The following is a 24,512-nucleotide window of genomic DNA, read 5'->3' as shown; positions in this document are numbered from 1 at the left end:
CATAAGGGTGAAAGAGAAGGAGCGCTGCTGATGAGTCAGAGGAGGCTGAGTGTGACGTTAGCACCCTCCTTCTGCTTCCCTCCTTCTCCTTCCCCTGCCTACACAGTTGTTCCTGGATGTTGTCAGGCCCTTTTCGTACAAAGTAAAGAAACGTGACACAGCACATTGTGTTTTTTATGCAGTAACAGACCAATGAAGACAGAGAAATGGTTGATTAAATCTGATAAACATGGTAATCACACAAGAATGTGACACATTCCCATGTGTGGGTTTGTATGAAGGTGGATCAACTTCCAAAGAAGCAATTATGAAAGTGAAAACATGGAAAACCCCAATGGAATAATTTGTGGAAAAGCCATTTAAACATTCCGACAGATGCATCTCACAGCCTGAATAGAACTGACACTTTAAGATGTGAAAATCTTTTTTTTTTTAAAAAAAATGTAAAAAGCAATTTACATCTGGCACATTACACAGTACAAGGCAAAGAATGATTCAGTTATGAAATGTATATGTTCACAAAACTTTTCTATTTCTGTTAATATACGTTCCATTCTGAATTGGAAAAATACACTTAACAACTCCGCTGCAGATCCCACCTCCTACCCAGGGATCACTCAAACATGGAATCTTCCCAATGATCATGAGGAAGAAACGCTGCTGATTTTAGCATTCTCATTGGCAATGCGCGCTTGTCATGGACGCATGCGCAATGCTTTATGGGAAGACATGGGTTCATGTTTAGATTCCGACCGAGTGCTGTCGTCACCTGGAGAATTGCGATATTTGAAAACCTTCCTGTTACAAACCGGGACACTACGATAAAAACCCGTTCGTTGGATTATTTTGATCAGAAAGGATTACAGCTAAAATTGTTTAGGTAATGGCGCAATCGAGCCTCTGAAATCGTTCTGTCACGTGACCAAGCCTGGCCAATGGGAGCGAGCCAAGTGCAGTCGAAGTATGCTCTTTGTTTGGATATTTTACAAACTTCGTCTTAAATTCTGATCCTCGTTTTCCGTGTAAACCACCGAGTTTTACGGATCCAGCGAGCTGGATATAAAGGACGCGCCGTGGATACGTCTGATTGAGATTTCCGTGGACTGCCACGTGTTCAAGTTTGATAAAGTGTGGCAAACCTCGGGCTGATTTCATCACATGACTCCCCTCCCCCACACCACAGTGGGGCAGAGGGAAGAAGGCGGACATGTTTGAGGCAAATGTGATGGTTAAAAAGTATCGAAGTGGAAGACAAGAAGGTGTTTTGTTTTTTTAATGAAGAAAGGTTTCACATAATTTTGGATCTACTATTCGACATTTGCTTTTGTATTAAGAACAAGGTTTTGTTGCTACTTTTAAGGGGAGGGGTAAATTGTATTTCGAGTAATTTATATATTTAAAGTGTTTTTAATGTCTTACAATGTTAAGTTATCTCGACGTGGATAAGTTTTGACAGAATGTGTTTCGTTGTTGGCGTTTTCTCAGTGACATTGTTAGTAATTCGTAACCTTGGGTGGGGGATGGGCGCATGTGGTTAGGTAACCATTTTGAGGTTGTCAAGTCACATTTTTCCACAGATACGAATACTTAACAGTATTTGGTTGTGGTTTTTTCTAATATTTTAATTCCTGGTGAAGTCGCAGAAGTTAGGTCGTATGTTATGTGGTAAAGCCAATAGATATTTAGTTAAAGGGAGGCTACCTTTTGTTTGTAACAACGTCGTATTGATTGAAAAGTGCTGTGTCATTCGGGTATTGCGTCTTTTTCTAGGGCAGTGACTTGTTTAACATTCGGGATTGATCCTAATGTTACCATGCCAAATTGTAAGCCTTTAAGGCCTTTTTTGCTTTTTACATAGTGAACTCGACCTCGTGATTTAGTGATGTGGCTATCCATTTTGGTAATTGTTATCCGCGCGTGTAGGCTGTGTATGGCGTTAAATGTTCATTTTGTGTAACATTTTCTTGCAACAGTCAAATCATTTTTCTCCTAAAGATGGCGGATGTGCGCCATTTCTGTCGGGGCAGAAATGCGGATTCTGAGTTTGGAGGGAGGTCGAGGCTCCGGAGAGATACGCGTGACCCAGTGGCTGAACCAATGAGCTTTGTGTCATTCAGCGCCGAAGCCCGCGTTTCGTCCTTATTGACCAATCCTCGCCATTGCTTTGCACACGTTGACGCAATGTAACGCGATAAGGAGGCGGGCTATGTTGTTGTTGTCGGATCTCGTCTTGGGCTACGTTGACGGACCAATTAGAAACGGCTCATCTTTGTCCCTGATGGGGCTGAGCCAATGGAATTGTGACGTTTCTTTGATTGACAGGAAAATGTTGCGAATAGGTTGGCCCAAAATGCTGGCAGTTCGTCGACAATAAAAAGGGGTGTGGCCATTTAGACAGGCGTTGGAAGCAGCGAATAGCGACGAAGGGGGCGTGGATATAATGAGAGAGAGCATCCAATGAGGTGAGTCGTTAGTCTTTAAAAGACCGTATGTAGTCGCGGCGTCGCCATTTCAACGGAGCTGTTCCAGGGAGCTTAACGTTTCTGGCTGCGGAGTTAACGGTGGAGCGGAGACGGGTCCAGGTCTGCGTTACTTTAGACACAATCCGGATCCATCCTAATGGATATGGCCATGAACTCGCTCCTTGACAGGTATCGACCGGTAAATTTGACTCTCCGCATTCCATCACAGGAGATATTGTAAACATGATATACATTTATATTTTAATTGTCGCAAGTGACGATCCGTGTTTGCTGTGATCGGAGAAGTGGACTCCAAATATGCTCCAAGAGGAAGTTTGTCTCGTCAGTAAATGGATTGGCGAATTTAACATTGAGGAAATGAGTGTTTAGGGGTGTTTGTTGCTGCGACTGTTCTCCGGCGGCGCCATCTTCAGTGCGCCTCTGCCGTTGCCTGCTCCCTTGGCCACCCGGCAGTCAGGGCTAGCATTGTTAGCCTTAGCATCGATGCTCCGTGTAGCCTCCAGCTTTTCTCTAACGGTGCTACGTGTTAGGACGGCAACAGAACCGGTACGAGGGGAAACTCTCAGACGTGTATTGATTTATAACGCAAACGTCTGAACAGTTGAGTGACAATGCCCGAAAGGGCAGCGAAGTGAAGACGCGCCGATATTCTCGGTGGTTTCGCAATTGTTATTGTAGCCATGTGAATCTAACGATGAGTGGACTAAACCTAGTAAAGGTCGGTGAAAATGCTACTGTTCTGGCTGTAGGGTGTTTCCATTTGGTTGCCTAGTTACCTCACCCATTGTCATTCAATTCATTTAGGCCAACGTTTGTTTTTACCACAGTTTATTTCGTATAACGTAAATTGCTGTATTCATTTCCTGTTTAATTTTTGTTTAGTATGCATTCTGTTCAGAATATATTCTATCTACACTAATATTTATGTTTAGTGTTAATGTTATGTACATGATCATTTCCCTTTTTGTAATAAAGTACACTAACTGTCAAATGTGTTTCCAGTTGAAGTTGTATCATTCAAAAAGGTCACAATATTTACAATATATATAATAATATTTGAGCCTCTCGGCATCGGGGACTGAAGCAGAACCCCGCTACAGCTAAAATCTCTCATCAATTGGACTTGCATGTAGTTTGTGGGCCAATATGATGAAACTGGTCATGAGGAGTCAGTAGGTCAGCATTTACAGTTGGTAACATACAGGACCGGTAAACATTGCATCTGCACCTGCCAAGCAGGTGCAACTGTTGTCAGACCCATACCCGCTTGTTGTCAAAACCTCTAAAAGGCATTGTCCAAGCAATTTGAACAATTACTGTTGTGGGTCACGCATGTGTTTGATGTTGCTACTAAGTGGTCCCATCCGATCTGTACAGGATATAGGTGAATAATCACATTTCAGCGGTGGTATCCAGTAGCACAGTAAGGTGTTGAATCAGAGATGCAGTTCAAGCGTCCTGTGGAAGAGGACCCAAGCAGAAACAAAACAGTGATTACATCCAAGAACTTGTTTATGTGACTCGGCTGCCTTTGGTTATGTGTACCTTAGAACTATACATTTGAGATTGTATGAAATGAGGGGAGGGTAGAGAAACCTGTCGCTGTTGCTCTTAGTGCTGAGTCAGCAGAAGTACCTCCAAGTCAGGCATGGTAACATTCGGAGTCATTGTGTAAACACTATTAATTCCTTTAGCCTTAAACTGTGACTTTTAATATTAGACTGTCAGGACAATGAATGTAGCTAGTTCATAAAATGTGAATTATATTTAATCTCTTGGGCATTGTGTGGATATTGGTTCTTTAGGCTTCCTAAAGCATGAGCCAGTGTGTACCCAAAATGCAGCTGGATGGATGTCTGTAGCTTGGTGTCACTAGACATGAGGTTTCCACCCAGTCCATGGCCTCAATATAACCGACTAATTAAGATAACATTAATATTTGTCATTTTTGTCCAATGTGTTCAACTGGATGGTCTTGACATCCTTGTGTTCACATGTTCTATGTTGCTGATTGGTCTGAATTACTCTCTACAGTTCACAAGTTGGAGTTGAGGGCGGATTGTTAGGAGTCTCCGCGATGGACCAGGGCTCTGCCACAGCTGGAAAACGCATCAGAAAACCTTCGCTGCTATATGAAGGCTTTGAGAGTCCTGGGATGCCCCCTGTGAATCAGATGACCCACCCTGGACCCCCTCAGCCCCCAGTGAAAGACCCCAGTCGACAGGGGAGGATGACAAACCAACTGCAGTTTCTACAAAAAGTCCTGCTCAAGTCTTTGTGGAGACACCACTTTGCATGGCCTTTTCACGAACCTGTCGACGCAGTCAAGTTGAATTTGCCTGTAAGTGTGTTTGTCGAACTCTCTACAGAAAGGCCTTAACTCTTGTGCAATCCCAGACCCATACGCTATGATTTATTTAGATTTTCCTGAATGACCTCAGGAGGGTTAGTAGCAAAAGAAAGGTGACATTCCGAGCTGGATGAGGTGGCAGTCCTTTCATTATTTTTTGTGTTGTTTAGGACTATCATAAAATCATCAAAACTCCCATGGACATGGGCACTATTAAGAAGAGACTAGAAAATAACTACTATCGCAGTGCGAGTGAGTGCATGCAGGACTTCAACACGATGTTCACCAATTGCTACATTTATAACAAGGTAAGGAAAGATGTGTAATTTTAACTGTATTCAGAATCCGGATGCTGTAATTGATTGTGTAATATAATCCAGCCTACGGATGATATCGTACTGATGGCACAGTCTTTGGAGAAGGCCTTCCTGCAGAAAGTCGCCCAGATGCCTCAAGATGAGTTGGAACTTCCTCCTCCTCCCCCTCGAATGAAATCGGGCAAACCTGGCAAAAAAGGCCGAGGTAATTTAAAGTCAGCACCACTGATTCATAACCGTAACACAGAGCTTACCTTTGTAGAGGACATGTCCCCTTGTATGAGCAGTTTCTGAGTTTTGGCCTCTACCTGCTTCTGCCCACCCTCCCAATTCTTCTCTAGTCTCTGGTGGAGTGACAACAGCCCACCAGGTGCCAGCTGTCTCCCAGTCTGTGTACTCGCCACCTACCCCAGACACACCGGACTCCATCCTCCCCACCCCCCCACAGACTCATTTGCTGAAGAGTTTGCCCCATTCCTTTTCAACTGCACAAACTGCCCCCACCATCACAGGCCTCCCTCCAACACAGCCCACTGCTAAGGTAATAATCAAATGTAACCTTTATTTATACAGGTGAATCGGTTAAGAATCAGCGATGGCCTTTGGGTCAAGCTAACTACACTGTCGACATTTTCTCCTTTCCAGAAAAAAGGTGTGAAGAGAAAAGCAGATACAACCACTCCAACTACCGTGGCTATGCCCATCATGAACACCATGGGTGTCAGCATGGGAATGGGAGGGGGGCATGGCTCCCCACTCACTCTCACATCTTTGGGGGTGGATCACAACTCCAGCCTGGGGATGAATCAAGGCTTGGGTCAGGGTATGGGGATGAACATGGGCATGGGCATGGGTTGTGGAACAGGCATGATGAGCAGCAAAGCATCAGTGGGAGAGAGGAGAGGAGTGAGCGGCCGACCCATTAAACCCCCCAAAAAGGATTTACCAGACTCTATGCTGCCGCCGCCGGTGCGGCGCAGCAAACTTAGTCCCCAGCTGCGCTACTGCAACGGGGTGTTGAAAGAGCTGCTGTCGAAGAAGCATGCGGGGTACGCCTGGCCGTTCTACAAACCTGTTGACGCGTCATCTCTTGGTCTCCACGATTACCATGACATCATTAAACAGCCCATGGATCTCAGCACGATCAAGGTATTGGCCTTAAAAATCCACATAAAACTGAAGGTATAGACCACAGACGTGCAACCCACAATCAATTAGTCTTAGTCAATTAGTGGAGTCTCTGATGTTGCAGTACAATATTCATGTGAATTCCAGTGAACATGAAAAAACATGTTTTTTTTGTCTTTTTTTGGTTCGTGGCTAAAATCTTACGTTTTTAGCGGAAGATGGATAACAGAGAGTATCTGGACTCCCAGCAATTTGCTGCTGATGTTAGACTGATGTTTTCTAACTGCTACAAGTACAACCCCCCAGATCATGATGTGGTAGCCATGGCCAGAAAACTTCAGGTAACTTGTGGACTTGTTTTACTGCTTGGATCATAAATTCCTTATTATTTCAGATCCAATATTCATTGAAACTTTTGGAATTTTTGCTTCATTTTTTTAGGATGTCTTTGAGTTCTGCTTTGCTAAAATGCCAGATGAGCCTCCTGCCCCCCCGAGCTCTTCGTCCTCATCGTCCTCATCGTCTTCATCGTCGTCAGAGAGTGATCTCAGCAGTGAAAGTGAGGATAGTGAGAGCAGTCCCAGCTCTGACTCGGAGGAAGAGCGGGCAAACAGACTGGCAGAGTTGCAGGAACAGGTGTGTATTTGGTTTTCTGCCTCTGGGGCATTAGTGGTTTGTTCTGCAGTGTGTTCAACCATTTCTAACTCACCTGTGTTTTTCTCACCTCAGTTAAAAGCTGTGCACGAGCAACTCACAGCACTATCGCAGGGCCCCATCATTAAACCCAAGAAAAAGAAGGAAAAGAAGGATAAAAAGAAAAAGAAGAAGGTTGAAAAAGAGAAACACCGACGGATAGAGGACCAACCGAAACCCCCAAAAATCACAAAGGCGCCAAAAACTAAAAGCACCCGAGCAGCTGGGTGCCCTGTCTTGCCCATTAAGAAGGCCCCGAGCAAGAAGAACAGTAAGAGCAAGTGAGTACTGACCCCCTAGTGGCCAATATTGGAACAACGGAATGGAGCATATTTGCGTTTGAAAGGGCCTTCTTAAAAATGAATAAAGTAATTGAGGGATCAATCAGACATTAGACGTGTTGAGCTGTTTTTTTATTTTTATTTTTACCAATTTCTTTCTTTTTCTTCCCCCAGATCTAAAAAGACTGGCATGATGTTCAGTATGCCTCAGACAGTCCACGATCCCATGGTGAGTCATTTTGACTCTGATGAGGAGGAGACTGCACCCATGTCATATGACGAGAAACGGCAGCTCAGCCTGGACATCAACAAGTTGCCCGGAGAAAAGTTGGGCCGTGTAGTTTACATCATCCAGTCCCGGGAGCCATCGCTCCGAGACACCAACCCAGAGGAGATTGAGATAGACTTTGAGACACTGAAGCCATCAACGTTACGGGAGTTGGAACGATACGTCATGACGTGTTTGAGGAAGAAACCCCGGAAGCCATATGGTGGGTTGGAGTAATTTAGTTGTCAGCGAGCTAGTAAAGTTCTCACTAAAGTGTAGTTCAGCCGTACGTCCTCACGATGTCATGTGACTAACTAGTCTGTGGTTATTTTTTTCCTTTTATTTGTTTGTCCAGCAAGTAAAAATATGGCTGGCAAATCCCGAGAAGAGCTCGCTCTGGAGAAACAGCTGGAGCTGGAGAGAAGGCTCATGGACGTCAGTGGTCAGCTCAACTCTGGAAAGAAGCCACCAAAGACCAAACGTAAGTTGTCCACGCCCTCTTCAAGATTCAGACTTAGCATAGAGATTCGTTAATGAAACAGGGGCGTAATTTCATACCTTAATACATTCTTGTTGGTTGGGGAACTGTTGAGTGAGGACAGGCGCTCTAATGTGGTGTTATGGCTTCTTTGGGATGATGATACCGAAGACATGTTGAATGTTTACTCACGACTTTGATTTGCTCCCTCCAGCTGAGAAACCTGCAGCGGAGCCGCACACCCAGCCTTCACGCCTCAGTGCCAGCAGCTCCTCCTCAGACTCTTCTTCCTCTTCCTCCTCCTCCTCCTCCTCAGACACAAGCGACTCTGACTCTGGCTGAAACGCAGGTGATTTCCACACGAAGGGCTCATCTGAGGGACGCCCGACGTTCCTTTGCTGAGGAAACGTGGACTGCAGGGTAGCTACCGAGGACGGACCAGACGACTGGTGCGACTCCTCAGGATGGAGCTTTTCTCTGCACTCAGCTCAATCTTTCCTGCCACGTCATGGACACAGAAAAGTTGATGGCAGGAAGAGGGGCGGCTCGTGGCACAGCTGTTCTCTGGAGAAGTGGCCTCATTGAGCTGAGCGAGGGAGGCTCCACCTCGGTGTCAAACGGAGCGGAATGCAGCACGCGTTGAAGGGATCAAAGGGTGCTAGAGCCAGAATCAGTCTTCTTTCTGGAGAAAACTTCCCTTCTTCCTGTGCTCTGTCTTGATGCTGTATAGATAAAGTGTACAATTCTATAAATATTTTTCTTTTATAAAGAAGCATTTTATTGAGATAATTTATTCCCTTATTCTGGGGAAAATTGAGGGTGTGGGCAGAGTTGGGTTTGTTTTTGTTGAGCTTTTTTGAGTCACCGAAAGCAGAGGGGAATCTGTATGTTCGGGAAGTTTTTGTATGAATGTGACGTGTGTGTGTGCGCGCGTGTGTGTTGTCCGTAATTGTTTTGACGCAGGCGTTCAAAAAAAAATCAGTCTGCGCACCGAAGCACCTTGGTTCAGTTGAATACAGAAATGCATGCAATAGAGGAGGTGGCAACATCTGCATACTCATCCCTGAAAACTTGTTTGAACGGGTCGGCCACTGTACAGAAATTCTTACATTGGTTTCAACATATTTCTGTTCTCATGTGTGCTGTTCTTATTATTCACCCACTTCTCTGTAAATGTGTTTTTTTTTCTCTCTTTTTCTGTGACCAATCTGCTAATAAATTGAGGACATCCTGTCCACTCACCCACTTACAAATAACACCTTGATTCTTTTGATTTTTTTCATGGTCACTTTGATTGGCGGGAATCTCAAAAACTCTTGTCAAGGTGGAAAGTCTCAGTTTTTCACATCTTGTTCCAGTGTTGTCCAGTTTGTTTGCAGAGGTTTTGTTAGTGTGTCGACCTTTTTCTGTTAATTTAAGGTGAAACATGTAACACTTGATAATAGGGGGTGCATATAACATTATTGTGGCAGTAAACATCAGGAGTCGTGTCCATTAACATCAATATTTAATGGCATTAATGTTGCCCTCGTGTCACCGTAGTTCCCTTCAGCCGTTTTATTCAGTGACGAGCACTTGTCCTGATGTGTAGTGGTCTGAAAGTAGAATATAAGTGTGATGTTAGTCATTAAGCGTGATAAACCTTTCTAGTAAAATGCATATTCAGTGCAGTTGAGCGCTTCTGAGGTTTCACTGCTAGAATCTTTTAAGAATTCTTGATAAATGACTGCATTAACTAATGTTCATGGGCCCTTATCAAAGTGTTACTAAAAACTGTTTCTCACCCACTTTCTAGTTTTTCTTTTCAGTATTGGGCTTCAGTTGTTGCTAGGGTGGTTTAGTGGTTCTGTTCGAACCCCACACTGTTTGGTTCTGTTTAAGATTGTGATGAAAGAGAAGGTGTGTTTTGTTTTGTTCTTTAAAAACTTACCTGTGGTTTGAGATTGAAATAGTTGTGTTTAAAAGAGATTATTTATTTAGGAGCTCCTTTTTTTGCATTATACTGAAAGTAATCAAATATAAACTGAATGAGACATGCACAATTAAAGTGGATTGTAGAAGTTTATACTCCATATTTTGAGCATGGATGCCATTTTTCCCTCAGTGAGTTATTTTTCCTTCTTCCTGGATTAACAATCTACAACAAAATAGTCCAGTCATTAGTCTTAATTACCTTAAATTGTTAGAAGTCTAAGAACTGTACTTGATTCTTGATTCCATGATTTCATCTGTACATAAATAAACAAACATATCCACCTTTTCTGAACGGTTGGGGTGTTTTCTTTGTAACAAGAACCTGACACAAGTTCATTGAATTTCTTACACAACCAAAGTTACTTTTATAGTTACTGTTATGTGTAAATATGGCCCATATGACTTCTGAATTTTTAGTTTGTTTATGGTACTTTTCTATAGACCTTAGGTGCCTCAAATTTATACTTTTGATCAATTACACTAATTAGCTGAACTCACCAACTGGAAGCATGAATGTTTGATTACATGTGCAAAGTAAATCAAGTTCTCCGAAAACAGTCTTTTGTGACATTTTAAACAGCATTTTTCTACTTCCACATGTACATTATAGGCTAATAATGTACTATAGTATACTATTCTATACTATATTTAATATTATTTTGTTCTTGCTTGTGAAGAAAGATACTAAATCTGTTTTTACTGATTTTACTTTCTGCTGAAGCAGTCAAATTATTAGTATTATAATAAGTATTATTGTAATAAATACGTAAACACAAATACCCTATTCAGATTATTTTCTTTGCTGACTCAAATCTGTCCCAAATATCTACGTTTAACGCTTTATTGTCTACTCACGCCGTGTTGTTGCCACCTAGTGGACAGTCAGAGAAAATGGATGGATTCGTTTTTATGAGGGGAATTAATACAATCATGTAATCACCAACAATACAATACAATACAAAAAAAAAGCTGCTGCATCAAGTGCTCCTAAATCTCAAGTGTCACAAAAGGGTTTTTTGGTATTTTTTTCTTAACGTCAGTAACATTTTTTTCCAGGGAGAATTCAATCTTATATGTATAAGCAGTGTCATTATCTTGTCGACAACATTTTCAAAGTCAGAAACTACAGTCTATCACTGATAGTTACATTACAATATTTGTTCTTTAATTTCTCGCTCGGTAAAGGTTTGTGAGTGATTAGTCTTATGATTGCACTTTCCCTTCTAGTGGCCATAGAGCGTATATTTTTTAAACTTTTATGTAACGAGGAAAAATAGTAAAGATAAAGACAAAACACGGATGTTATAATACAACATAACGTTTGCTTATTCCTCCGTCGTTGTAACGATTGAAACCGCTTTTATTCTAACTAAATTGTGCCCTCTGGTGGCCAAACTATGTAACTACAGGGTCAGGAAACGCATCATGGCGGCTGCTGCAAGACTAGTGTCAAGGTTGACACTTGTCACGGGCAAGTTAACGCATTTATATACTAACAAAATAAGTTTTAATAGCATTCCACTATACACCAACGTATACTATACATTTTCGCGTAGCATAAAGCACCAAAGTAATTGTTCAGCTCAACGCGTAAGTCTGGTTAACTCGCCTCTACCCGCGGATTAGCCCCTGGGTGACACTAACCCCAGGTTACTGCTCAGTTCATTTTCTGAAGCATATTACCGTATTGGCCCGAATATAAGACGGTGTTTTTTGCGACTGAAAAAGTGGGGGTCGTCTTACATTCGCGGTCTAGACATTATACCCATTCACAACGCTAGATGGCGCCAGATATATTTAAAGCGAATGCTGAACTTAACGTCCCAGGCCAAAGCGAACCCCTGTCACGAAGAAGAAAAATAAAAATAGCGGTAGCACGAAGAAGAAAAGTAAAAAATAGCGGTAAGAAAGAAAAGAGAAGAAAATAAGAGAAGAGATAACAGAAAATAGAGAAATGTAGCGACAATCTGGAGAAAAGTGGGTCGAAGATATAATCATTTGTTTCAGATGTACTGTAATTATTTTCTGTATAAAAATTAAATTTGGTGTTCAAAAAGTCTTTTTTCAAACTTGAGTCTTGAAAAAGAGGGGGTCGTCTTATATTTGGGATATTATTATAACTAATAATAGCACTAATCAAAATCATTGCGAGAAAATGCAATTTACTGGCATTTGAAAATAAAGAAATGAATCGATTTTATTGACTGCCACAGAAACTTATATTAGCTCAGGAGACTTCACGCTGTCCTCATTGCATCCAGGAGGAGGCAGTGGGATCGGACGTGCTGTGTGCCAACGCTTTGCCTCTGAAGGTGCCTCAGTGGTCGTTGCTGACATGAATGAGGAATCGGCCAATGAGACCCTACGGAGCTTGCAGACTAACATCAGAGGGCAGGGTCATATGGTGGCTGTGGTGGATGTGTCTTCCAAAGATAGCGTCAAGAGGCTTGTCACAAGCATACAGGTGTGTGACAGGTGAAGACAACGCCCAACACACAGACACTGGGATGAAAATGCACATTTCTAGACACAAATAAACACACATTGTTATTTTACTTTCACATTTGAATGCTGCTACAAGTCAAAGATTTCTGGCTCAACTCCTCCCTGCAGGCTCGTTTCTTCCAGCCACCCTTAGTGTGTGTAAATGCTGCAGGCATCACACAAGATGACTTCATGCTCAACATGGAAGAGGATAAGTTTGACAGAGTCATTCAGGTCAATCTAAAGGTGTGCATACAGTCACAGCAACATTGGGTAGCCTTGATGATGGAAGCAGGCATGAGCCAGAACAATAAATAGTAAAATCTTTGTAATGCATTTAAAAAATAAACAAACTATTCTCCATCAGGGTTCGTTCTTGGTGACACAGGCTGTCGCTCAGGCGCTGGTGGCCTGTGGAACATCTAAAGGCTCCATCATTACTGTGGGCAGCATTGTGGGAAAGGTGAGGTTATATGTGCGATCATTTTCAAAATGAGGTCAACAATTTTATTACTTAAAAATGTAATTTTTAAATATGTTTAATCTTGAAAGCCATGAAGAGAAATGTTTGTTATGTGATAAACTAGAAGTCTTAATTCCCTGACTGTTTGTCGTTTTCCAATCTTAAAAATAAAGAAAAAGTTGAGAGTATTACGAGTAGTTATTTGATTGTAAAAAAAATTACAGGAGGCATTGTGTGGAATGATGTGTATGTGTGGTTGATGCCTGTAGGCAGGAAACATTGGGCAGGTGAATTACGCTGCATCTAAAGCTGGAGTGGAGGGTTTAACCAAGACGGCTGCAAAAGAGCTCAGCAGGTGAGAAGAGTCACATAAACACATCAGGACAAAAAGAAATAAAATAAAAACACTGTAAAACAAATCAGGAGCAATTCTCAGTTGATTTCCATTTCTTCTCTCCAGGTTTGGGATCCGATGCAATTGTGTGCTGCCAGGCTTCATATCAACACCGATGACAGACAAAGTTCCTGAGAAGGTTATAAATAAGGTACAGTTGAAACAGGTGTTAAGCATGAAATACTTTTTCTCAGGGCACGTAGCCTAAACACTCAATAACATGTAGTGTACCACAGTATAACAGCAGAGGGCGCCAAAGTCCAGGTTACGTTAATTAAAACAAACTTATGACAAATACTTGATGATCTCACAGCATATAAACTTTGATTGATAACTGTGTCTGCTCCTTCTGTTTCCTCACTTGTTTTTTCCCCCCATGTGCTATTTTTACATTTCAGATGAAGTCACTTGTGCCTCTGGGAAGAATGGGTGAACCTGCAGGTCACTATTATCCGCCTCAGTCATGCTCACAGTAAAATTATTTAAAATGATTCCACTGTACATTTGTTTATGCCTTGTGACCTTTCAGTGAAATGGACATATTTATCCTGAATTTTAAAATGAAAGTGAATGAAGGCAACTGTGTTTTGACTTAATTAAATACACAGAAAGTGTGGGCCCTTTTATCACCTTGCTTTGCTTTCTCTTCTCCAGACGTGGCTGATGTCTGTGCCTTTTTAGCTTCAGATGACTCTCGGTACATCACAGGAGCCAACATTGAAGTCACAGGTATCAGTTGTTATCTTAGAATACTTTTTAAAACGGAATGTACTCTAAAGATAAAACATTGTCTTTTATCAGGTGGGCTTTTCATTGGCTAACAGATGATGCGCACTGGTGTGGATCACTGGGAGGACAGTTCTTACAATTTAATAGTTATGAGCCATATGAACAAGTTCAAAATGCTTTAATCTTGCCTTTTATTACATTTCTATTATTATTACTACTATTATTACTATTTCATATTTTCTGGTCGATGGCCGGGACTGGAATCAACTTTATATTGACATTTTGATCAGCATTTATTTTTACTGATAAGCTTTATTGAGGAATAAACAGAAGCTGGCAAATTGTTCCTTAGCTTCATCATTTCAGATTTACGTTAAAAAAAACAATTAGGGTTGATGAGATAAAATTCTTGATGTCTGTTTAACGGTGTTTGAAAAGTCGGACTCCACAACAGGATATTCACAAAAACTGCTTATGAAATAACGACTAGTATCGCACGTGAATGTTCCCGATGTCTTTAAATAAAACAACCAAATAAAACGGCGTATGGAAAATTAAAATCCCAAACTAGTAAATCACGATGAAGTGATTTTATTCAAAACTATTTGTTACTTTCCTACAGTATTTAAAAAAATCATGCAAACAGAAAAGAGTACCTACGCCATTTCCGAGGGTGCGTCTGCATAACATGTCCGGAGTAGAAACTACTACTTACAACTTCGGTTCCCACGTAAGAAAAAGGGTAAAATAATTAACAAATTGATTAAAATAACGATTTGGGACAATCGTAGAATTTGGAAACACGGATGTTATAATACAACATAACGTTTGCTTACTCCTCCGTCGTTGTAACGATTGAAACCGCTTTTATTTCTAACCAAATTATGCCCTCTAGTGGCCAAACTACGTATCTACATGGGTCAGGAAAAGCATCACGGCGGCTGCTGCAAGACTAGTATCAAGGTTGACACTTGTCACGGGCAAGTTAACGCATTTATATACTTATGAGCCACATGAACAAGTTCAAAATGCTTTAATATAGCCTTTTATTATATTTCTATTATTATTACTGTTATTACTATTTCATATTTTAACGTTTGCTTACTCCTCCGTCGTTGTAACGATTGAAACCGCTTTTATTTCTAACCAATTATGCCCTCTAGTGGTCAAACTACGTAACTACATGGGTCAGGAAAAGCATCATGGCGGCTGCTGCAAGACTAGTATCAAGGTTGACACTTGTCACGGGCAAGTTAACGCATTTATATACTTATGAGCCACATGAACAAGTTCAAAATGCTTTAATATAGCCTTTTATTATATTTCTATTATTATTACTGTTATTACTATTTCATATTTTAACGTTTGCTTACTCCTCCGTCGTTGTAACGATTGAAACCGCTTTTATTTCTAACCAATTATGCCCTCTAGTGGTCAAACTACGTAACTACATGGGTCAGGAAAAGCATCATGGCGGCTGCTGCAAGACTAGTATCAAGGTTGACACTTGTCACGGGCAAGTTAACGCATTTATATACTTATGAGCCACATGAACAAGTTCAAAATGCTTTAATATGGCCTTTTTAAAAAAAAAATATTTCTATTATTATTACTGTTATTACTATTTCATATTTTCTGGTCGATGCCCGGGACTGGAATCAACTTTATATTGACATTTTGATCAGCATTTATTCCTACTGATAAGCTTTATTGAGTAATAAAAATAAGCTGGAAAATTGTTCCTTAACTTCATCATTTCAGATTTACGTTAAAAAAAAACAATTAGGGTTGATGAGATAAAATTCGTGATGTCTGTTTAACGGTGTTTCAAAAGTCGGACTCCACAACAGGATATTCACAAAAACTGCTTATGAAATAACGATTAGTATCGCACGCGAATGTTCCCGATGTCTTTAAATAAAACAACCAAATAAAACGGCGTATGGAAAATTTAAATCCCAAACTAGTAAATCACGATGAAGTGATTTTATTCAAAACTATTTGTTACTTTCCTACAGTATTTTAAAAAATCGTGCAAACAGAAAAGAGTACCTACGCCATTTCCGAGGGTGCGTCTGCGTAACATGTCCGGAGTAGAAACTACTACTTACAACTTCGGTTTCCACGTAAGAAAAAGGGTAAAATAATTAAGAAATTGAATAAAATAACGATTTGGGACAATCGTAGAATTTGGAAACACGGATGTTATAATACAACATAACGTTTGCTCACACCCCCGTCGCTGTAACGATTGAAAACGCTTTTATTTCTAACCAATTGTGCCCTCTAGTGGCCAAACCACGTAACTACATGGGCCAGGAAAAGCATCATGGCGGCTGCTGCAAGACTAGTATCAAGGTTGACACTTGTCACCGTCAAGTTAACGCATTTATATACTTATGAGCCACATGAACAAGTTCAAAATGCTTTAATATGGCCCTTTATTATATTTCTATTATTATTACTGTTATTACTATTTCATATTTTCTGGTCGATGCCCGGGACTGGAATCAACTTTATATTGACATTTTGATCAGCATTTATTCCTACTGATAAGCTTTATTGAGTAATAAAAATAAGCTGGAAAATTGTTCCTTAACTTCATCATTTCAGATTTACGTTAAAAAAAAACAATTAGGGTTGATGAGATAAAATTCGTGATGTCTGTTTAACGGTGTTTCAAAAGTCGGACTCCACAACAGGATATTCACAAAAACTGCTTATGAAATAACGACTAGTATCGCACGTGAATGTTCCCGATGTCTTTAAATAAAACAACCAAATAAAACGGCGTATGGAAAATTAAAATCCCAAACTAGTAAATCACGATGAAGTGATTTTATTCAAAACTATTTGTTACTTTCCTACAGTATTTTAAAAAATCGTGCAAACAGAAAAGAGTACCTACGCCATTTCCGAGGGTGCGTCTGCATAACATGTCCGGAGTAGAAACTACTACTTACAACTTCGGTTTCCACGTAAGAAAAAGGGTAAAATAATTAAGAAATTGAATAAAATAACGATTTGGGACAATCGTAGAATTTGGAAACACGGATGTTATAATACAACATAATGTTTGCTTACTCCTCCGTCGTTGTAACGATTGAAACCGCTTTTATTTCTAACCAATGATGCCCTCTAGTGGCCAAACTACTAAGAAATTGATTAAAATAACGATTTGGGACAATCGTAGAATTTGTTGTAAATTAGACACTAAAAACAATTTTACCAATAGAAAATTGAGAGGATATTGTCTATAATTTGAAAAAATAATATTACTGAGTACTTAAAAATCAATTAAAAGGGCATGGATTTAAATTGTGCATTTCTTCCACACTTGAGGAATAATAAGCTATAGCTCCTCTGATGTTCTTTCATCGAAGACATCGCTTTTCAAAACAAAACAAAAAAACAAGAGTCAAGTGGCACTGTAAAAAGACTGTATATTACAGAAACAAAAATTTTAAAATTACTTACACACAATATAAAATTATACTTTATTCTTTTCTCAGCACCATATATTTTGTAATGTAAGGTTCTCCATCTTTAACAACAGTAAAAACAAATATTTAGGATTTTTTTTCATGTGTTTTTTTGGGGCGGGGGGCTGTCTTCTCTACGGCATATAACGATAATAGAAAAACAAAATCAGAAACCAGCGATGCAATGCCTTCTCCTCTCTCAAAACCTTTCTCCCACCTGCTGTTATCTCAAACAGAATTTCAAAATAAAGTGAAGATTGTGTCAGGGGCATGACTCTATAAACTGGATGTCCATGATGCTTAATCAAATAACAGCAACAACAAGGAAATGTGACAGAGTGGGAGAGTCACTATTTAATCATTACAGTGGAAGCAAATTTTAACAGCACAGTTGATGAAAACACTAAAAAATGATAGCAATACCATGTGGCCACAGATTCTTTGGTTCTACAGAAGGAGCCTGGTCAGGGCATGAACAGAAGCACCATAAACTCAGGATGGCAACGAGTTCTAAATATCTCACTTGACCTTCTAATGTCAACTGCAGGAAATAAATACAAATCAAACATACCACATTTGACTCCAATGTTTGGTGGTCCTTGTTTGTAATCTCAAAGCACCCTGTTTGTTTTAAATAAATATAATAGAATATCACTATTTCTGTACAAATGGAATGTAATGCACATTTCCCCAGTTTAAAGCTTGGTGAAATTGTAAGAGGCTAAATTAAAGAGGATTCCTTTTTTAAAGCTTTGGTAGAATTAGCACCTTGCCACAGTTTCTTTCAGTAAAAGCATGTTATTTTATTCTTCAATTGGAGAAGGAAAAGAAAAAAAGGAACATTAAATATTCACGTTTACACCCTGATAGTCTTCTGTGTTTTGAAGGAAAATCAAGAGAGAAAAAGTGATCAGAGTGAGAACAAATGTGTAAAACGCATCCAAAGTAACGTGACTCTATAAATACTGAACTAGTGTGTGGTATAGTGACCCTGGTAGCCTTGATTTAACATGCATTCAACATGCAAGTACAACAGCATCAAGTTCAGCACAGTTTATAAAATAATGGCTTTTGAATTCACAAACAAATAAGGCCATAAAGAATTCTACTGCTCTCATGGCTGAAAATAATGGCAATTTTCAGTCAGTCTTCAGAGCCAGTGCCACTTCCATCTTTGTTATAACTCGTGGCAACTGGGTGATTAAATTGTCTGGTTCCCTCTTGATGTTAAAGCTCTCTTTAAGGACCATGATTGACAAGCCAGTTATTTGTTGTACACTGCATTACATTTCCAAGACTTTATCTACTAGAACACAGCTGAGGTAAAGCTCCAAAATTCAGATTCCTGCAGACAGCTACGGCCCTGTATAAGGTGACCACCAATCATGATGTTACAGTAAAAATGCTGTCATTAAAAGAGCTGACTGTGACCATTTTTGGAGAGAAGCAGGGAGAAGGTGGAGAAGATGAAACAGGTGAAAAGTGAGACAACAGGAGGAAGACAGAGAGGTGAGAGAGGTATCAGAGACATGGCCTCAAGTAGCCACATTGCTCTTTCTCAGGCCAGCTCCTTTAGGTGCTGGTAAGGAAAAAACAGAATTTCTGAAGAGCACACTATATTTTCCTTTTATTTCCATTTTCTCATGTGTCTGCACAGGAAATGATGTCTCCTCTCATTGCGATTTTAAATGTCTCTCCTCTTCATTCTTGTTAAAAGTCCATCAGTTCAGTCAGGAGGGTGTTACTTTCTCCAAGGAAGGACGTGGTTGACTGTGTTTGTCTCACAACTCCGTGTGTGTGTGTGTGCGTGTGTGTGTGTGTGTGTGTGTGTGTATGTGTTTCCATATCATTTACAAATTAATTTACAAATTACAGGGCATATGTTATGCCACTTGTGCATCTTAATGTGTGTGTGTGTGTGTGTGTGTGTGTGTGTGTGTGTGAGTGTGTATCAGCAAGCATGTTTGGTGCTGTTAGTGTGTGCTTTTAGCCTTGGAAACAGACAGGTCCCACTTCAAAGCCAAACTGCTGGTTGCTCTCCCCAAAGTCTGACACCTTGATATCCAGCAGAGGAAGATGTTCCACCTGTGGTGTGTTGATCTCCAGGACCGTCCGGTCAAAGCCCTTACGATACTGCACAGACAGACGGACAGACATGAAAAATAATCATGTGAGAAATAATAACCTCACTGTTGACATGTTTGCATATTTAGATTCTGTGTCTGTGAGAGTGTGTGTGCATGTAAAAGAGAGACCAGACTCACAGAGCAGCCATCAACCAAAGCCTTGACGTATGGATTGGTCTCATAGCTTAGATCCTCGTCGTTGGCACCCCTGAAGTGCAGAGCTCGGCTGTATGTGTTCTTGGCGTTGCGGTCAGCCCACGCTACCGAGCGGTGGCAGTGGTATGTGAGAGTCTGGTGGGCCTGCACGCTCAAGAGACGAAGGAAACCCAACTGAACCACACCCACAGGTTCGCCGTTGGAGTCCACGTATGAAAACTGGGAGAAGACGTATGAAGAGGAGCAGGAGTGATGAGAAGAGGGGGGTAATTAAGAAACGGCGTGAAAGATCTTCCTGCAACAGCGGGACTGACCTTACTGCCAGTGGAGAACTGACTGTACCAGGAACCTGGAGTCTCTTTGTTCCAGGAATTCATCTTCACCTGTCACACAAAGTTACCCATCACAAATTATAGTCAGAAATGTTTACTGTAATCAGTCAGTAATCAGTGTAAACGGTAGAGCTGATGCTTGTGGGACATCGACACATCTGTACGGTACATTAACATTCACAGCAACATTGGTTGTTGTTGCATTCAGTCAGACTGACCGTGCTGATGCTCTGGCTGGGGTAGAGGCACGTCTCTGCCCCCTTAGTAAAGTTACAGAAGACCTTGAAGGAGTCTCTGGAGCAGCCCTGGTTGGGGTCAATCCAGTATTCTCCTACAGAGGCAGTCGAAGACAAAGCCCAGTGGACAATGTGAATTCTATAGGAGTCTCATACTGTTTGTGAATTGATTTACAGTTAAAATCAGTAAGTTGAACTCACCATCTTTGAGTTCTGGCTGACTGAGGTGCAGGTCTTGGCAGGTGCGGCCGGGGCTGTCCTGGGTGCCCAGAGGGAAGCGCATGGTCTCAATCTCCTGCCGAAGCGAGTTGAGGGAGCCAAAGATCTCCTCCATGCCTTCACTACCCATCAGGAATTCTGTCCCGGTGGCATCGGATGCAGGCATGTCATTCTCAGGAAGTAGCTGGCTGGCATCAATGGACCGCTTGGACTTGGGACTCCTTTGGATGGGTAGTGGCTGAATAACCTCCCCTGGTGGGCCCTGGGAAAGCAGGGTTGCATTTTAGCGAATTTCATTGTGGTAACTAGTGTAGTGTGACGACAACAAGGTGAAATACTTACAGGAAGTCCAGGGGGTCCTTGTACTCCTTTTTCTCCTTTTGGACCAGCTCCACCCTGAAAAGAACAGGACAAATTCAGGACTCAGACAGTCTCATCATTTTTTATTTGATTTTATTTATATTTGTGTGTAAGAAACAAGTGTAAATTGTACTCACAGAAGAACCTTTGGCTCCTTTAATACCTTGAGGACCCTGCAAATGACACAAGACTTTAATGATATCCAAGAGATCTGACATCCAACGGTTTGCAATAGTCTGGTGAATCAGCACTCACAGGCAGACCAGGAGGACCAGAGGGGCCGATAGGTCCTGTGCCTCCAGGCATTCCCTGCAATAAATAGACGTGTTTACCACCAGATAAGCTTCCTTGGGCCCAACGTTATAGAGTGAACAATAAGGGCTGAGCTGCACCTACGCAACACAGGTGAGCAAAGTGGCACTTACAGTCTCTCCTTTTGGTCCATTGGATCCATGGGGCCCAGGCATACCTCTGTCTCCCTTCTCACCCTGTTCTCCTGGGGGTCCAATGAGACCGATAAGACCCGGGTGTCCCTTTTCTCCTTTGCCGCCAGAATCTCCACGCAGACCAGGTAAACCGGGAGGTCCCTGCAGATGGAGACGCAAAAGTGAGAGTGAGGAGGTGGTGGAGGAGAATGCTCAGAGTAGATAAATGAAACCATGAAGGCACTGCCAGCTTACAATAGGACCAGGTGGTCCTTTCTGTCCTGCAGGTCCTGGAGATCCTTGTTCACCCTGAAGCAAAAAGAAACTTAGTAGCCTGTGGCCCTCTGGAGCATTTGGCACCAAACAGATACAAGTTAGGGAATTTACGAACCACTGATCCTGGGAGCCCTCTAAGGCCTTCTGTTCCAGGTTTTCCTGGCACTCCCTGTGGACCCACAGGGCCTGTTTTGCCTGGGGGGCCAACAGCACCTGGATCCCCCTATAAATGATAGTGAAAACAGCACGTGTATGTGTGTGAGAAAATCTATCTTTGTGCACGTGTGTGAGTACACATGCAGCGGTCACCTTTGTTCCCTTCTCTCCCTGGCGTCCCTCTGGTCCTCTTGTTCCAGCAGGACCCTGACAATAAATGCAAATGTCAGATCATGACAACACAAAAGAATATATTTTATTTCATGTTAAATGTCTGCCATTGCCTCTAATTAGCACTGTCTGTTTAGCAACATCAACCTTACTGCAGCTCTGGTGATAAACTCCAAAGTTGGGTTCAATAAAAATGATTTCCCAGAACATTATTTCAAACCACAAACTCCACAGCACAAAGGTGCCAAATGAATCAATTTATTTATTTGTTTCTGAGGAGATTCAGAACAAATAAATAAATGCACGATAAGGCTCGATGTAGTAACACAATTAACCCAACAGAAGGCGCTGTTGATGGAATAATGAACATAGAGCTATAAGTCAGGTTCATACACACAAACTCAGAATAGATAAAGAAGGTTTAAAAAAGCTTCTCAAAGCTGTTCCACTCAGGCCTATGTCCACAATGTTTTTTGGTTTTTTTAAATTAAACTTTACCCTCTTTCCTAGGGGGCCGGGGGGTCCGTTCTCACCGGGAGGTCCAGGGGATCCCTGCAGGAGGAAACAAAGGGAAATTTTGATCATGTGAAGATCATTTTATTCCAGTTAAACCGAAATGTGTCCTGTTTTTTTCTTACTTACAGACTCTCCTGCTTCACCATCTTCTCCTCTTTCTCCCTTGGCACCGTCTTGACCCTGAAGTAAAATGGATGAGGATCATTTTTACTACTTACTTTATTAAGCAAAGAGAACAAATCCAAACTGTCCTTGATCCATTTATAAGGACAGAAAACACAACAGATTCTTGAGGATTACGTTAAATCATCCTGTTTGTTAACTGCAGGGTTGATCAGAACCTCACATCAAATTAAAAACATAATAATCTCAAATACTTTTTTATTGCAATGCAATTTACCGGATTGTTGTACATTTGTATAGTGCTTTGATTGCTTATGTAACAGTATACATCTGTGCCTAAAGTGATGTTATAAACGGGAACATCAGGCGTTAATTAAGCTTACAGTGGTGTCTCGTGACATTAGTAACATATTATTACTTACTTAATATTACTAGAAGAATCACTTATAGTAATTATTAAGAGTATAACTCCAAAACAGCCTGACATTTCCACAGAGATACTCACTCTGGGTCCAACCTCACCCGGTGGACCAGGATCACCAGGGAAACCAACAGGACCCTGGAGTTAGAGACAAACATGAAAAGATACGTTAAGATGAGATAAGTGACCATAAAACAGATAATGCGAAATCTTGACAGGGGATGTAAAGAATAACAACATAACAGTAATAAGTAGAAACATAAGAAAACTGTGAATTTCACAGCTAGTGAGCTGCAAAGATGTTTTAAACGGCAGGTGGTGAATTTATGGTAGGTTGAAGTCACTTTGCTATCTCTCTGTTACTGTATCTGTGGGTATCATACTGGGTTTCCTTTGGGTCCATCATCTCCAGGTAGTCCACGTCCTCCAGTGGATCCAGCGGTTCCTGGTTGTCCAGCCTCCCCCTTCTCCCCACGTTCCCCTCTGGGGCCCTGTCATTATTTCATAAGTGCCACCAGTAAGTACAGGAACAGCTTCATGGTTCCACACATGGTTCCACCTGCAATGTGTTAGATCAGGTGATCATCCACTCACCTTCTTTCCAGGCTCCCCTCCAATTCCAGGGGGTCCAGACTCTCCAGGCTCTCCCTGTGGAGCACAGCTTTTTAGCCTTCAGGACTAATTGAAAATGATTTTGGGGGGTTAATTTGCACGTTCAATAGAAATATGCTGAAAAACTTTTAATGTCCACACCTTCTCACCGATAGGTCCAGGATTACCCAAACCACCAGGAGGCCCTTGAGGGCCCTGAAAAATAGAAAACATAAAAGTTGTTAAATGCTTCTCCAGAGCTCTGCTGGCTGCCTCTCACATGAACGTCCTACTGATGAAAAATGTGCTTCAATGTTTAGACTCACATCAGCACCGTTGGGTCCAGCAGGGCCACGGGGTCCTGGAGGGCCTGGAGGTCCCTAAAGCACAAAAGATGCTCATAATTTCATCACCACTTTAAACTTTTATCACCATAATGTCTAATACCAATGAATTATCACAGCTGATGATGCGTATTTCTGAAACTCACCAGAGGTCCAACATCTCCGGTCTCTCCCTTCTCACCTGGTGGCCCAGGCAAACCCTGGACAGCAGAGGTGAACGTTGTTTAAAGGATCATCTTCACTTGTTAACTTTGAGACTCAAAATTATCTAAAGTTATGGCGAAACTACTGCAGAGCTGAACTTTGCCTAAATAGTTTGAGAACGATTATCATTTTACCTGGAGTCCAATGGGTCCTGGGGCTCCTGGGAATCCTCTGGTTCCTTCATCCCCTTTAGCTCCAAAAGGTCCCTGCTGACCCCTCGGCCCAAGCTCTCCATCAGCACCCTACAGCACGGAGCATAAGAAACATTACCAAACACGTTTGAGACAGCAATCGCTTAGCTTCACCGCGTCATGGAGTGTTTTGAAATTCCA

General features: G+C 41.4%; 3 protein-coding genes across 13 annotated transcripts in view; 2 read left to right on the top strand and 1 right to left on the bottom strand.

Moving 5' to 3' along the window:
- The first annotated feature begins 700 nt into the window (after window positions 1-700).
- brd2a (bromodomain containing 2a) lies at window positions 701-10,264 on the top strand. Of its 3 annotated transcripts, none has more exons than XM_057021006.1 (12): window positions 701-1,259; window positions 4,518-4,824; window positions 5,004-5,141; window positions 5,214-5,355; window positions 5,492-5,691; window positions 5,796-6,299; window positions 6,491-6,619; window positions 6,720-6,914; window positions 7,008-7,252; window positions 7,427-7,743; window positions 7,876-8,001; window positions 8,213-10,264. In XM_057021006.1, the coding sequence occupies exons 2-12, from the start codon at window positions 4,561-4,563 to the stop codon at window positions 8,338-8,340; spliced, it is 2,388 nt and encodes a 795-aa protein (XP_056876986.1). In that variant the 5' UTR covers window positions 701-1,259; window positions 4,518-4,560; the 3' UTR covers window positions 8,341-10,264. The 3 variants fall into 3 exon arrangements, with proteins under 3 accessions (XP_056876986.1, XP_056876984.1, XP_056876985.1); XM_057021004.1 differs by having other exon boundaries at window positions 701-2,651; XM_057021005.1 differs by having other exon boundaries at window positions 701-2,661.
- The window catches only part of col11a2 (collagen, type XI, alpha 2), a 40,297-nt gene continuing 25,875 nt past the window's right edge, over window positions 10,091-24,512 (bottom strand). For all 8 annotated transcript variants that reach the window (XM_057020965.1, XM_057020967.1, XM_057020966.1 and 5 more), the window contains 22 exons: window positions 24,315-24,422; window positions 24,123-24,176; window positions 23,959-24,012; window positions 23,795-23,848; window positions 23,636-23,689; window positions 23,425-23,532; window positions 23,126-23,179; window positions 22,624-22,677; window positions 22,480-22,533; window positions 21,964-22,017; window positions 21,770-21,877; window positions 21,634-21,687; window positions 21,379-21,540; window positions 21,209-21,262; window positions 21,091-21,126; window positions 20,936-20,989; window positions 20,576-20,855; window positions 20,357-20,469; window positions 20,121-20,189; window positions 19,789-20,025; window positions 16,099-19,657; window positions 10,091-13,444 (listed from right to left, as the gene is read on the bottom strand). In XM_057020965.1, the coding sequence (XP_056876945.1) occupies window positions 19,511-19,657; window positions 19,789-20,025; window positions 20,121-20,189; window positions 20,357-20,469; window positions 20,576-20,855; window positions 20,936-20,989; window positions 21,091-21,126; window positions 21,209-21,262; window positions 21,379-21,540; window positions 21,634-21,687; window positions 21,770-21,877; window positions 21,964-22,017; window positions 22,480-22,533; window positions 22,624-22,677; window positions 23,126-23,179; window positions 23,425-23,532; window positions 23,636-23,689; window positions 23,795-23,848; window positions 23,959-24,012; window positions 24,123-24,176; window positions 24,315-24,422 (1,962 nt within the window). In that variant the 3' untranslated portion in view covers window positions 10,091-13,444; window positions 16,099-19,510. The remainder of the gene's footprint in view (window positions 13,445-16,098; window positions 19,658-19,788; window positions 20,026-20,120; window positions 20,190-20,356; window positions 20,470-20,575; window positions 20,856-20,935; window positions 20,990-21,090; window positions 21,127-21,208; window positions 21,263-21,378; window positions 21,541-21,633; window positions 21,688-21,769; window positions 21,878-21,963; window positions 22,018-22,479; window positions 22,534-22,623; window positions 22,678-23,125; window positions 23,180-23,424; window positions 23,533-23,635; window positions 23,690-23,794; window positions 23,849-23,958; window positions 24,013-24,122; window positions 24,177-24,314; window positions 24,423-24,512) is intronic.
- Window positions 11,166-14,386, top strand: hsd17b8 (hydroxysteroid (17-beta) dehydrogenase 8). Of its 2 annotated transcripts, none has more exons than XR_008948033.1 (9): window positions 11,166-11,443; window positions 12,234-12,436; window positions 12,586-12,702; window positions 12,824-12,919; window positions 13,189-13,274; window positions 13,380-13,464; window positions 13,712-13,785; window positions 13,968-14,042; window positions 14,115-14,386. XR_008948033.1 is itself a non-coding variant. In XM_057021087.1 (9 exons), the coding sequence occupies exons 1-9, from the start codon at window positions 11,398-11,400 to the stop codon at window positions 14,132-14,134; spliced, it is 771 nt and encodes a 256-aa protein (XP_056877067.1). In that variant the 5' UTR covers window positions 11,166-11,397; the 3' UTR covers window positions 14,135-14,386. The 2 variants fall into 2 exon arrangements, 1 of the variants encoding a protein (XP_056877067.1); XM_057021087.1 differs by having other exon boundaries at window positions 13,712-13,754.

This window comes from Takifugu flavidus, chromosome 21, assembly GCF_003711565.1.
Source record: "Takifugu flavidus isolate HTHZ2018 chromosome 21, ASM371156v2, whole genome shotgun sequence".
Taxonomy (NCBI): Eukaryota; Metazoa; Chordata; class Actinopteri; order Tetraodontiformes; family Tetraodontidae; genus Takifugu; species Takifugu flavidus.
This window is presented reverse-complemented; position numbering and strand designations above follow the sequence as displayed.